Source organism: Lagenorhynchus albirostris, chromosome 20 (genome assembly GCF_949774975.1).
Source record: "Lagenorhynchus albirostris chromosome 20, mLagAlb1.1, whole genome shotgun sequence".
In the NCBI taxonomy this organism is placed as follows: domain Eukaryota; kingdom Metazoa; phylum Chordata; class Mammalia; order Artiodactyla; family Delphinidae; genus Lagenorhynchus; species Lagenorhynchus albirostris.
In genome coordinates, this window is record NC_083114.1 from 51,015,572 (window position 1) to 51,029,127 (window position 13,556).

At 45.8% G+C, this 13,556-nt stretch overlaps 2 protein-coding genes across 6 annotated transcripts in view; both read right to left on the reverse strand.

The window, feature by feature from the left end:
- On the reverse strand, positions 1–6,497 carry BIRC5 (baculoviral IAP repeat containing 5). Of its 2 annotated transcripts, XR_009537670.1 has the most exons (5): positions 6,251–6,497; positions 5,884–5,993; positions 3,592–3,709; positions 1,580–1,745; positions 1–527 (listed from the first exon to the last, which is right to left on the reverse strand). XR_009537670.1 is itself a non-coding variant. In XM_060134985.1 (4 exons), the coding sequence occupies exons 1-4, from the start codon at positions 6,359–6,361 to the stop codon at positions 438–440; spliced, it is 429 nt and encodes a 142-aa protein (XP_059990968.1). In that variant the 5' UTR covers positions 6,362–6,497; the 3' UTR covers positions 1–437. The 2 variants fall into 2 exon arrangements, 1 of the variants encoding a protein (XP_059990968.1); XM_060134985.1 differs by lacking the exon at positions 1,580–1,745.
- Positions 6,373–13,556, reverse strand: part of AFMID (arylformamidase) — a 27,254-nt gene continuing 20,070 nt past the window's right edge. For 2 of the 4 annotated variants that reach the window (XM_060134978.1, XM_060134977.1), the window contains one exon: positions 6,373–6,642. In XM_060134978.1, coding sequence (XP_059990961.1) covers positions 6,520–6,642 — 123 coding nt within the window. In that variant the 3' untranslated portion in view covers positions 6,373–6,519. Of the gene's footprint in view, positions 6,643–7,183; positions 9,680–10,624; positions 10,993–13,556 lie in introns of those variants that run through there. The other 2 variants (XM_060134980.1, XM_060134979.1) reach the window with 2 other exon arrangements.

Below are 13,556 nucleotides of genomic sequence, written 5' to 3' on the forward strand. Positions count from 1 at the left end.
TGAAATTTAAAATGGCATTCTTAATCCTGTTTGTCCAGTCACAATGGACCAATGATCACATTCACACATCGCATCTCAGCTGGACAGCCAGTCGTCAGTGTGAAGCCCAGACAGGTCACTGTAAAAGGGCTCTACCCACGTGGACAAACTTCTCCCCTCACCCTAAGTCCAGGAATCAATAAAGCAAAAACTACCAAAGAGAAAAAAAGAGAATCCGTCACTGTACTTAGCACCAGCTGTACAACAGAAATAGCCCCTGGCACCGCCTTCAAGAAAAAACCCAAAAATACAGGTAAATATTCTAATTTCAAAGTGTTGATGTTCTCCTTTCCTAAGGCACAGTTAAGGGGCCCCAGAGGAAAGCTGGTAATGCTGAGGGCTGTGCCTTGGAAAGGATGTGTCTGTGTCCCTGTGGGGCAGTGACGGTGGGGATGGCGTCACTCCGAGGCAGCTAGCTGCTCAATGGCACAGCGGACTTTCTTTGCAGTTTCTTCAAATTCTTTCTGTTTATTGTTGGTTTCCTTTGCCTGGAAATAAAGAATAGACAAATGAAACTGAAGCTCTAGGCATGCTCGAATAGAGATGCCCAGCTATATGGGGTAAATGTCCTCATTCACCTCATCTGCCTCTCTCTCTCTCTCTTTTTTATCAGCCATGCCGCTCAGCTTGTGGGATCTCAGTTCCCCGATCAGGGATCAAACCGAGGCCCCAACAGTGAAAGCGCCGAGTCCTAACCACTGAACCGCTGGGGAATTCCCCTCAACTAGCTCTAATTTGAGCTGTCCCACAATAATTATAACAGAAAACACTGATGGACCGCTTTGCTTGTACCAAGCACCATTCTACCTGCTCCACACACCCTAACTCACTCACTGCTTCATGTCCCCATGAGGTAGGTGCCACCTTTATCCCCATTACACAGATGAGGACACCGAGGTCCACAGCAGCATCCGGCTCAGGGGTACCAGCTAGTCTGTGGCAGAGCCCTGCTCTTCCCCACTACCCTACATTGCTTCTGAAGCTCCCACAGGAAGTCCGGAGCCCTCTTCTTGTTCACTTAAACAGACGCCATCAAGCATCAGCGTGCTCCTCAAACAGAGAAACCTTCCACCTGCAGCAGCTCTCTAAATCTGGCTTCCAACCTTTCATTCTGCTAAGTGCTCTCTCCAGGAGGACAAATGACAATCACATCAACAAATCCAGAAACCTCCTCCCTAATTTTCACTCTCCTGATTTCTCTGCCACATTAAAAAACAAACAATAGACTTTTATTGGGTTAAATGTTTTCTAATAAGAAAAACAATAGAGGTAACTTGTTTTCAAAAGAAGGTGGCAGCGATGCGGTAGCAGGAGCAGAGAGCACGTGGTGCACTCCAGGGTCAGACCCTGAGCCCCGGCTCTACCTCAGCCGCACACGTGCCCAGCGTCAGGCCCAGGTGGCTGCCTGACCAGTGGTCCTGTCGAACTGACCAGCGGCATCTCAATTAAATGCAGGGTCTCAGAAATTCACAGCATCACGACAGACAACACTTGTTCCTCGTTTTCAGTATCTGTAAACTGCAACACATAATTATCTCACCTGGATAAACGTTTGCCTTACAGCTGTGTGCTGCAATCCCATAACTAACTTAATAAATGGTTTAAAAGTTCAGCTCCCAACTTATTTCCACCCCACGGTACAGCCGAGGTCCGCACGCCATCCCACCTCCAGGAGCGATGTACCCTAGAGGGGCCATCCAGGAGCTCTAGCAGGAAGCAGACAGGCCTCTGGTTATGCCCATTCCCTGCACTCTGACCCCAAACCTTACTGTCCACATCCATTCACATGCAAATGTGCCTAGGGACACAAGGGGACCTGAATTTTTATATCAGTGATAAATTATTGCAACAAACCTCAAAATTGGGTGTCACTCTAGAGCAGCCCTGTCCAACAGAATTTTTTGCAATGATGAAAATGTTCAATTGCCTGCACCGTCCAGTAGTCACTGGCCACATGTCGCTAATGAGCAGATAAAATGCTGCTAGTGCCACTGAAGGACTGAATTCTAAATTTTCTTTGATTTCCTTTTCTTTCTTTTTTTCGGCTGCACCGCGTGGCTTGCAGGATCTTAGTTCCCCGACCAGGGATCGAACCTGTGCCCTCGGCAGTGAAAGCATGGAGTCCTAACCACTGGACTGTCAGGGAATTCCCCCAAATATATACATTTTAAAATGATCTGGGGGACTTCTCACAGCTTTCTCACAACTGTTCCTGAAGTACACAAAGCTTGTCTTTCACCTAGAACAGGACTGGCAAACTACGCCCTGTGGGACACATCCATCCAGCCCATGGCCCGTTCTTAACCCAATGGCTAAGAATGCTTTTTACATTTTTAAACACTTGTGGAAAAAAACAAAGAAAGAATAATCTCTAACAGAAACTCTGTGGCCCAGGAAGGCTACACACTTACCATCTGCGGCACTTCACAGAAAGTGAGCTGACCCCTAATCTCGAAGGCCCTCCCTAGCCCCCTTCCCAATTCCAGCACTGCAGTTCCCAAGACCTCCATCGAATACACCGCTTTACTGACCACTGATTTCTTCTCACTTCCTGAAAAAATTTTCAATTTTGTCCTTAGCATTTAAAAGGTACCATATTACACAGAATTATTTCTATTGATCTCTAAAAAGGAATACGATTTTCAAGCTGAAAAGGACCTGAGAAACCACAGGAGTCTATCCTCCATTTTACAGCAAGGAAACTACGACCAAGACTGGCCTAAACTCACAAAGTCTGTGAGTGGCAGAGACAACTGGTACATCTGGACTCCCTGCCCAGGGCTTTGCTAAAAATAGATTAAATACCTGAATATTTACTCTCTGTAGAGCTGTCAGATTTAGCACATAAAGATAGAGCCTGCTCAGTTAAATTTGAACGTCATATAAACGAGTAATTTTTTAGTAAACAGCCATACAAAATGTGAGATATACTAAAAAAATTACTCCTTGTGTACCTGAAATTCAGACTTAACTGGGAGTCCTGGTTTTCTCTGGCAACCTTAATTCTCTACAGCCCGGGCTGCTTGGGAGCTGCCTCTTTGTGGACTCACTGTTTCACTCTTCCAATAACCCAGTGCAAGAGCCTAAGTTCGCCTGCAGAAATCCCTTCAAGGTCCAGTAGGACTGGTGCTTCTTTCTCCCAACACACATAATGCCCCTTTCCCAATATGCTCTCTACTCTGTGTCCCCAAACCCTCTGTTTCCACCACTGCTAACACATGAACACACCCCGTATAAATGACCTACCATCTCAGTTGTCACTAAAGGCAGAAATGCCAGCCTAGCCATCACATGTCCCACCACCAGAGGTAACCGCACACTGAGGACACCTCTACTCAGGGGATACGTTTTTCTCTCTGCACAACCCCAAGGCCACATTCCAGGACAGATGCTTTTCTACCCTTTTATATCCACACGCACACACATCAGAGGGGCTTAGAAAGTGCTGATTAAGGAAAGGCGTCTATGCAGTGCTTGTGGCGGGCTAGGGAGTTTAGCACTAAAGATGCCGAACGGGATTTGCGCTCGCTTCTTATTCCCAGTAATACATACAATTTTGTTCTTGGCTCTTTCTTTATCCAGTTTTAAAAATTCGCTGAGGGTTAGTTCTTCAAACTGCTTCTTGACAGAAAGGAAAGCACAACCAGATGAATGCTTTTTATGTTCTTCTCTAGAAAAAGCAACACATGAGCATGTCAACAGAGAAAATTCAGGTAAAGGGAGAAAGGCAACAGTTTGTTACCACCAGCCCCCTCCCCACCTCACAGACACACACTGCTCTGCTTCAGGAGCAGAGTGTGAAGTCTGAAGTGGATGGAAACAGGGGCAGGACCCACATTCCCACACAACTTGTCTCAGCACCTTCTTGCTCTGTGGACTCCCCCCAGCGCCACCCATATCCTGTGGCTGATGTAGTCTACCTGGAGTCCTTTAGCAATTAGTAGGAAAAGTGTTAAGAGTATAAATCCAAAGGTATCACATGTCAAAGCCCTTAAAATCCTCCAGGAACCATTGGCAGTTGTCTCATTTCACTCGAATTATTACATAATCTGTTGGTTTGGAAAAAGGGCACCACTGACCCAGTTTCTCCAGTGAATTCCTCTGCCTCATACCATCATTCTGTGCATTCGGAATTATCCCTGCTAGCGGATAGCACTATAACGAGAACAGTCTGGGGAGTTCCCTGGAGCTCCAGTGGTTAGGACTCCACACTTTCACTGCTGAGGGCCCAGGTTCAACCCCTGGTTGGGGAACTAAGATCCCGCAAGCCACGCGGCACGGCCAAAAAAAACCAAAACAAAAACCAGAACAGGCTGGAAGGAACACCCAGCCACGCAAATTCCAAAAGGACAGCCAATAGTAACTATAATCTGAAAATATTATAGCACTTGGAAATTCACTCCCAAGAATACAACCAGTATTTCCCCAGTGATACCTGGTATGATCACCATATCATCCCAGTCAATACTGGGTCATGAGAGCAAACACATTAGGGAAAACAGCAACACTCTTCTTGCCAAGAAGAGAAACAACTCCGGTGATTCTCTACGGGGAAAAAAAGTTCAAGCCGTGGAAGCAATTGATTCTGACAGGAGAAAAAACGGTGCGGGGAAAATGTGGCATTACATTACGGGAGTATTGTTGTCTGTATGAATATATGCACACAATAAAAAAAAAACTAGATGCCCTAAAGAACAAAATCTAAACCAAAACTGAGTGTACTATTTTAAGGGGTGGTTTTTGTGCTGTATGAATTATAGTTCAATAAAGCTTCAGGGATTCCCTGGTGGCGCAGTGGTTAAGAATCCGCCTGCCAGTGCAGAGGACATGGATCTGAGCCCTGGTCCCGGAAGATCCCACATACCGCGGAACAACTAAGCCCGTGTCGCACAACTACTGAGCCTGCGCGCTAGAGCCCGTGAGCCACAACTACTGAGGCCCACGTGCCACAACTACTGAGGCCCACGTGCCACAACTAGAGCCCACGAGCCACAACTACTGAGCCCGCGTGCCACAACTACAGAAGCCCGTGCGCCTAAAGCCCGTGCTCTGCAACAAGAGAAGCCACCGCAATGAGAAGCCCTCACCGCAACAGAGTAGCCACCGCTTGACGAAACTAGAGAAAGCCCGTGTGCAGCAACGAAGACCCAACGCAGCCAAAACCAAATAAATTTATTTTAAAAAAAGCTTCAGATTTAAAACCTCTGAAACAAGAAAGGCACCTGGACATCCCTAGGTCACAACAAGATCTGCTCCAGTATTCTGTCTAACCGGAAAGGTATCAAGCACCTACAAGAATGAGCCTTTCTTCAACACTCCACCCAGGAGGACATTCGGCCAAATCAGATTTGATTAGGTTGAAAGCATCACCAAGGTGCCAGCAGAGACTCATCCTTTACAGCAGCTGTTTAGGGCACAAACGAGGCTGGAAAGCCGCAGGTCCTTCAATAATACTTCGAAATTCAGATGTTTTGGGGGGAGCCCAACTCAAAACAAACGGTCCTATGGACATATATACACTACCAAACGTAAGGTAGATAGCTAGTGGGAAGCAGCCGCATAGCACAGGGAGATCAGCTCGGTGCTTTGTGACCGCCTGGAGGGGTGGGATAGGGAGGGTGGGAGGGAGGGAGACGCAAGAGGGAAGAGATATGGGGACATATGTATATGTATAACTGATTCACTTTGTTATAAAGCAGAAACTAACACACCATTGTAAAGCAGTTATACTCCAATAAAGATGTAAAAAAACAAAAACAAAAAACAAACAAAAAAAACCCCCAAACGGTCCTGAAGTAACTGGGGAACCCCGGAAGCCCAGCGAGGCTGGCCTGAGGGACTTACATAGGGTCGTCATCTGGCTCCCAGCCTTCCAACTCCTTGAAGCAGAAGAAACACTGAGCCAAGTCGGGCTCGTTCTCAGTTGGACAGTGGATGAAGCCGGCCGCGGCCATCTGCAAAGCAGAGCTCGGCTCAGGCCCCAGAGCGGAGGGGTTCCCCCGAGATCCGGGAGGCCACAGAGGGGCTAGAGCCCGCAGAAGGGGTCGCCCCAGGGGCCCGGGAACCCACAGAGGGACCAGAGCGCGCGGGAGGGGTCGCCCCGGGGACCCACAGAGGGGCCGGGGCCCGCGGGAGGGGTCGTCTCAGGGCCTGGGGCGGGGCTCTGGGGCCGGGGCGGGCCTGGGGGCTCCGGGAGGCCGCGCGGACTCACTCGCTCCGGGGTGCAGGCGCAGCCCTCCAAGAAGGGCCAGTTCTTAAATGTGGAGACACGATGGTCCTTGAGGTAGAGCTGCCAGGCCGGGGGCAACGACGGGGTACTCATCCCGCCGCCGCCGAGCGGTGACGCGATTCAAATCCAGCGGTTGTCGGCCGCCGCGGGGCATGTCGGGAACGCGCCGCCCGCGGCCTTCTGGGAAATGGGAAGCTGGGCGGCGCGGGGTACGCTGGGAGTTGTAGTCCTCCCGCCACATATCTCTGCTTCTACTCACCAGGCACCGACGCAACCCCGCCCCGCGTACTCCCATCCCAGCTACTTGCAAACAGTGGTAGGAAGAGGAGTGGAGAATGGGCCGAAGTTCCCGTGATAGTTTCTTGGAGTGGCACCTGCCGAGCACAAATGGATTAAGCCCTTTAAGCGTGCAAACTGTTATTGTTTTTGTGGGTACCCCACTCCTGGAACCTCCTAGTGCCAGCTTCCTCAGCCAGCCCTTGTGCCGTCCGGGTTGGAACATGTGCTGAGGCAAGTCTTTGCACTGAAGCTTCCTGGAAGGCCAGAAATTGACCCTTGGAGCTTTGTTCTTCCTTTTCCACCAGAATTCCTCAGGAGTTAGATATCCCTTCTAAGTCCCTGCCCCAAACAGACGTGCGGGTGGGGATCAACAGAGGTGAAGAAATGTGTGGAAACAATGCCCACTGCCCTCCAGCCAGGAGACCTGGGTGTCCTATCAGGGAGGTGGGATTGTTATGTGACTCCAGGAAGTGAACAGCCTATGACAATCCGCCTGGATAATAGAAATGAGAGCCCAGGGAGCAGGCACCTGCCTGTAGGCACAGCCAGACTGGGTTCAGAGCAGGCCTGTGTAGCTGGTGCCTAGCCTCATGCAGACGCCCCAGCCTTCCAGCTCTGTGAACCTGACTTTAAGTGGTTTTTATAGAGGTTTCACAGGCTTGGTTGATCAAATCATTGGCCTTTGGTGATTAATTGAATCACCAGCTCCTCTCCACTCTCTGAAGATTGGGAGTGAAGCTTCTGAAGCTTCTAATGAAGGCTTGGTCTTTATGGCCAGCAGCCCCAGCCAGAAGCATCTAGGGGTTGCTCATTAGAACAAAAGACGCTCCTATCACTCTGGAGATTCCAAAGGTTTTTTAGGAGCTGTGTGCCAGGAATCGGGGACAAAGACCAAAAATATATTTATCACAAAGGCAAATTTGCATTTTTATGTGAACTTTCTGGATTTTCAAATAGTTGGCCACAAATCCTGATGGATACTGTGATGATCAGACAAAACTGTTTTGAGATCATAAAACATCAATGCTAGATATTACCTTATGGCCATCTAGTCTCACCAAAACTTTTGTGAACACATTTTTCCTCTACTGTAAGAGTGACACATCAATGCTGTAAAAGCAAAAATCATGCAATGGGAAGGAAGTCTTCCTCTCCCCAAAGACCTCTAGCAGAAAGAAACTTTTCAGCAGTTTCTATGTATACTTCCAGGTGTGTGTGTGTGTGTGTGTGTGTGTGTGTGTGTGTTCATACACCACTTGGCATCCTGTCTTTTCAGGTAACAGCACATCTCAGCTTTATCGGCACCTAGAGATCTCAACATGTTTTATAATATCTGCATGGTGTTTATTGGATGGTCTACCCTAATTCCAATTAACAAATTTCCCATTGGGTATCTCCAATTTTTTTCTTTTGCTATTATGAATTGTACTACAGCAGACAGACACACAAACATGTGCAACTATGCCTGTAGCATAAACATCTGCAAGCAGGATTGCTGGGAAAGTGTGTGTGTGTCTTTTGACATTTTTTAATATTGCCAACCTGTCCTCACAATCATCAGACCAGGACACGGTTTGCTCCGCCATCTTGTCTGGGTGGATGTTGACCCTGCCTTTTTCATCCTAGGATATTTTAATCAGAGTTCTATCAATACTGATAGCATCTGTATAAAAATATATATCTTCCAGGGAACTCCCCCGCAGTCAAGTGGTTAGGACTCTATGCTTTCACTGCCGAGGGCACAGGTTCAATCCCTGGTGGCGTGGCCAATAAATAAATAAAACTATATATCTTCTGGATCAAACACCATCAAGTCAACGTATTTCTGTGATTCATTTTCTATTTGGCACCAACATATTCCAACTTTTACCATTTAAATTTTTATTTTACTGAAAACTTCAGCTGCTTAGGTCTTTTCCATAAGGTTTTTTTCCCCCAATTATCTGTTTTTGTCTGCGTTGGGTCTTTGTTTTTTTGTTTGTTTTTTTTTGCGGTACGTGGGCCTCTCACTGTTGTGGCCTCTCCTGTTGTGGAGCACAGGCTCCAGATGCGCAGGCTCAGCGGCCATGGCTCACGGGCCCAGCCGCTCCGCGGCATGTGGGATCTTCCCGGACCGGGGCATGAACCCGTGTCCCCTGCATCGGCAGGCGGACTCTCAACCAGTGCGCCACCAGGGAAGCCCCAGCTTATTTGTTTTATACATAATAGTTTATACCTCTTAATCTCCTGCCCCTATCTTGCCCCTCCCAAATTCCTTCTCCCCACTGGTAACCACTAGGTTGTTCTCTAGATCTGTGAGTCTGTTTCTTTTTTTTTTATATTAACTAATTTGTTTTACTGTTTAGATTCCACAGATAAGTGATAACACACAGTATTTGTCTTCCTCTGACTCATTTCACTTATGCCCTCCAAGTCCATCTATGTTGCTGAAAATGGCAAATTTTCATTCTTTTTTTATAGCTGAGTAGTATTCCATTCTGTCTATATATATGTGTGTGTGTGTGTGTGTGTGTGTGTGTGTGTGTGTGTATCACATCTTCCTTATCCAGTCATCTGTTGTTGGACACTTAGGTTGCTTCCATATCTTGGAAATTGTAAATAATGCTGTTGTGAATATTGGGGTGCATGTATCTTTTCGAATTAATGTTTTCATTTGCTTCAGGTATATATCCAGGAGTGGAATTGCTGGGTCATATGGTAGTTCTATTTTCAGTTTTTTGAGGAACCTCCATACTGTTTTCCACAGTCGCTGTACCAATTCACATTTCCACCAACAGTGTAGGAGGATTCCCTTTTCTCCACAGCCTTGCCAACATTTGTTTGTGGTCTTCTTGATGATGGCCATCCTGACAGGTGTGAGGTGATACCTCACTGTGGTTTTGATTTGCATTTCCCTGATGATTAGTGATGTTGAGCATCTTTTCATGTGCCTGTTGGCCCTCTGTATATCTTCTTTGGAAAAATGTCTATTCAGTTCTGCGCATTTTTTAATAGGCTTGTTTGTCTTTATGATGTTGAGTTGTATGAGCTGTTTATATATTTTGAATATTAACCCCTTACCCATCGTATCATTTACAAATATTTTCTCCCATTCAGTAGGTCGTCTTTTCATTTTGTTGATGGTTTTCTTTGCTGTGCAAAAGTTTTAAATGTAATTAGGTCCCATTAGGGTTTTTTTGCCTCATTACATTCTTATCCTAAAAGATCCAAATAATTCAGATGAAGCCAAAACACCCCCTCCTCGTGTTCCCGACGCCACTTCCCTCCCCCGAGGGGAGCAGAGGTGTTAGGTGTGGAGCCTCTCCAAACTTTTTCTCTCCATAGACACACTTGCGTGCACACACAGAAACATGTCATTTTGTGAGTATTAGGTAATGCTGTTGAGATGGTACTGTATTGTATCGTTGAGCATCTTGCTCTTTGTCAGGTAATAGTATGTCTTGGAGATGTCCCCCGTTATAAACACAGACCTCGGACTTCCCTGGTGGCGCAGCGGTTGAGAGTCCGCCTGCCGATGCAGGGGACGCGGGTTCGTGCCCCGGTCCAGGAAGATCCCACATGCCGCGGAGCGGCTGGGCCCGTGAGCCATGGCCGCTGAGCCTGCGCATCTGGAGCCTGTGCTGCGCAACGGGAGAGGCCATAACAGTGAGAGGCCCGCGTACCGCAAAAGAAACAAAAAACACACAAAAAAACCCACAGACCTCTTTCTAATGATGGTCGGCTGCTCAGATGTACTTACTCCCTACTGATGAATATTCAGGCTATTACCTATTTTCGCTATCATCAATCATTCTTGAACTGCTAGCTATTCAGAGTGGGCGAGAGAGGGGTGTGGTGGATGGTGGGTGGACCCAGCTGGCTCCTTGGGAACTGAATGCACACACACCCCTGTGTGTGTGGGGGAGTGGCAGAGGAAGTGTGTTCTACCTGTGGATGTCACTGTCCTGTCAGTCAAGGTGTTAACCCCAAGGATAAAATCCCAGGGCTTTACGGGACAAATCCAGACAGGTCAGGTGGAGCCCACGTCAGGTGGAGCCCAGACAAAGGAGTGAAACAAAAACACAGAACAAAAACTGGTTTGGGGAGCTCTTACTCTTCATTTTGGTTGGGAGTTGTCACTTTTGTTTCACCCTCTCAGCAGACTGTGGGCCAGATTCTGGGTATCACACATGGCGTGAACCTGGGCCAGACCTTCCCTGGAACCCGCTCGATCCAGGCCAGGGGCAGGCCATGGAGATTTGTACTCGTGTTCAGAGCAGTGAGGGGAATGGACCCTGGCCGGGGTGGGTGGACAAACAGAGGCGCTGCTGGGCACAGGGAAAACTGAGGCCGGCAAGAATGGGGAGCAGTCGGGCTCTTGGGAGAAGTTTCACAAGTCGGGGTACATGCTGGCGGCGGGGCTTCAGGTGTCATCAGGACTCCTGGAAGATTGTTTTCAAAATAATCTGCAGCAGGAGGGAAAAATACAAAAGCTCCAGAGTTGGAGAGGCTCTTGTGAGGATCTCTTGGGAGGAATTTGATTAAAGAAACAGGCTACATTTTCGATCACAGAAACGTAATTTAAATGAGTCCTTTCCCACCTCTCATTTGAAATGTCACCCACTCATTGCCCGTTTTTGTACGACCCATGAGCTAAGAATGGCTTTACATTTTTAAACAGTTGGAAAAAAAATCAAAAAAAGAATACTTTTGTGACATGTAAAAATTCCACAAAATCCAAATTTCCGCATCCATAAGTACAGTTTCATTGGAGCAAAGCCACATTTATTCACCTGGGAATTGTTTCTGGCGGCTTTTGAGCAACAGTGGCAGAGTTGGGGAGTTCTGTCACAGACCATATGGCCCTCCAAATCTAAAATATTTATTAGGTTTCTTTAAGAGATGTCATTTATTGGGGGCTTGTTTTTCCCCAGTTAAAAAAAAAGTAATACATGTTCATGGTAGAAAATGTGGAAATTGATTTTTTAAATCCATTGTAACACCACTGGTAAACGTTTTTTGCGGATGCATATATATGCCTCTAAGGGCCTAGCTATCTATGTATCATAAAACTAGGAAGATACTAGGCCAGTTAATTTTTGTGTTTTTGCTCTTACCTCTGAAGCAATTTGACATGTCCTAACTAATTTTCACAAACTTCACTCTGTTACTTGATTATATCATAATTTAACCTCATTAGACATTTAGGTTATTTCCAAGTTTAGAACATTAATAAAGCTACAGAGACTATGTTTCTGTGTTTCTCTGATTATGCTGAAGACAAATTCCAAGCAGCAGAATTACTGGGTGAGTGGGTTTGGGTCCATATTGCCAGGCTGTACTCCCGAAACATCAGGCCAACGTGTGCTCCACAGGATGGGGGAGGCCCGCTTCACTGTGTCTTCACCAGCATTAGGCACTATTATAACTAGAATATTTCCCGTGAGAGGTGGGAAAGGACTCATTTCCAGTTACATTTCTTTCTTTCTTTTTTTTTTTTAAAGATTTTTTGGATGTGGACCACTTTTAAAGTCTTTATTGAATCTGTTACAATATTGCTTCTGTTTTATGTTTTGGTTTTTTGGCTGTGAGACATGTGGGATCTTAGCTCCCCGACCAGGAATTGAACCTGCACCCCCTACATTGGAAGGCGAAGTCTTAACCACTGGACCACCAGGGAAGTCCCATTTCAGTTACATTTCTATGATCACTAATGCAGCTTACTTTTCCCCCATGTTTACTGGCCATTTATATTTCTTTTTGAATTATCACTTATTTTTTGTCCATTTTTTCTATTTATTTCTGTTCTTAAAGAGAAATAAGACCTGCTCTTATTAAGTGGTACAAACTATTGATAGTATGTATAAAATAAATAAGCTACAAGGTTATATTGTACAGCACAGGGAATATAGCCAATATTTTATAATAACTTTAAATGGAGTATAGGCTATATAAAAATATTAAATCACTATGTTACACACCTGAAACTAATATAATATTGTAAATCAACTAAATTTCAATTTAAAAAAAGAACTGTTCTTATTGATTTGAAAGTGCTCTTTGTGTGGTAAGGATATTAACTATGTGAATTAAAACTGAACGCTATAAAAGCCTAATGGAGGGACTTCATTGGTGGCACAGTGGTGAAGAATCCACCTGCCAATGCGGGGACACACCTTCAAGCCCCACATGCCACGGAGCAACTAAGCCTGTACACCACAACTACTGAGCCTGCGTTCTAGAGCCTGTGAGACACAACTAATGAGCCTGCATGCCACAACTACTGAAGCCAGCGTGCTACAACTACTGACCAGCGCGCTTAGAGCCCATGCTCCACAACAAGAGAAGCTGCCGCAATTAGAAGCCCGTGCACTGCAACGAAGACCCAATGCAGCCAAAAGTAAATAAATAAATATAAAAAATAATTAAAAAAAACGTCCTATTGAGGTGGCAGCTAATTGGGAGTGGGGGGGAGGGGGAATTGGAGGAAGGTGGTAAAAGGTACAAACTTCCAGTTGTAAGATAAATAAGCACCAGGGATGCAATGTACAACATGATAAATTTAATTAACACTGCTCTATGTTACATATGAAAGTTGTTAAGAGTAAATCCTAAGAGTTCTCATCACAAGGGAAAAATATTTTTTTCTTTTTCTTTTCTTTTGTATCTGTGAGATGATGGATGTTCACTAAACCTATTGTGGTTCATTTCATGATGTTTGTAAGTCAAATCATTATGCTGTACACCTTAAACTTATACAGTGCTGTATGTCAATTATATCTCAATAAAAGTGGAGGAAAAAGAAATATTAAAAAAAAAAAAGTAAAGTTAATCAGGTACCCACTTTCCCAGGAAAAAAAAGTAGTGACTGTATATTTTCCGGGTCCATTGCAAATATTTTCCCCAATCTAGCCTTTGACTTTTTTAAAATATTTTTTTCAGTTGAAGTATAGTCAGGACTTCCCTGGTGGTCCAGTGGTTAAGACTCCATGCTCCCAATGCAGGGGGCCCAGGTTTGATCCCTGGTCAG

What these genes read in the sequence shown, in the direction of transcription:
- BIRC5 (XM_060134985.1), bottom strand. Translation starts at nt 6,361, where the DNA reads ATGAGTACCCCGTCGTTGCCCCCGGCCTGGCAGCTCTACCTCAAGGAC. An exon ending in GAGCCAGATGACGACCCTAT is followed by an intron (nt 3,710 to 5,883) that starts GTAAGTCCCTCA and finishes TGCTTTTTCTAG; the next exon opens with AGAAGAACATAAAAAGCATT. An exon ending in AAAGAGCCAAGAACAAAATT is followed by an intron (nt 528 to 3,591) that starts GTATGTATTACT and finishes CTTTATTTCCAG; the next exon opens with GCAAAGGAAACCAACAATAA.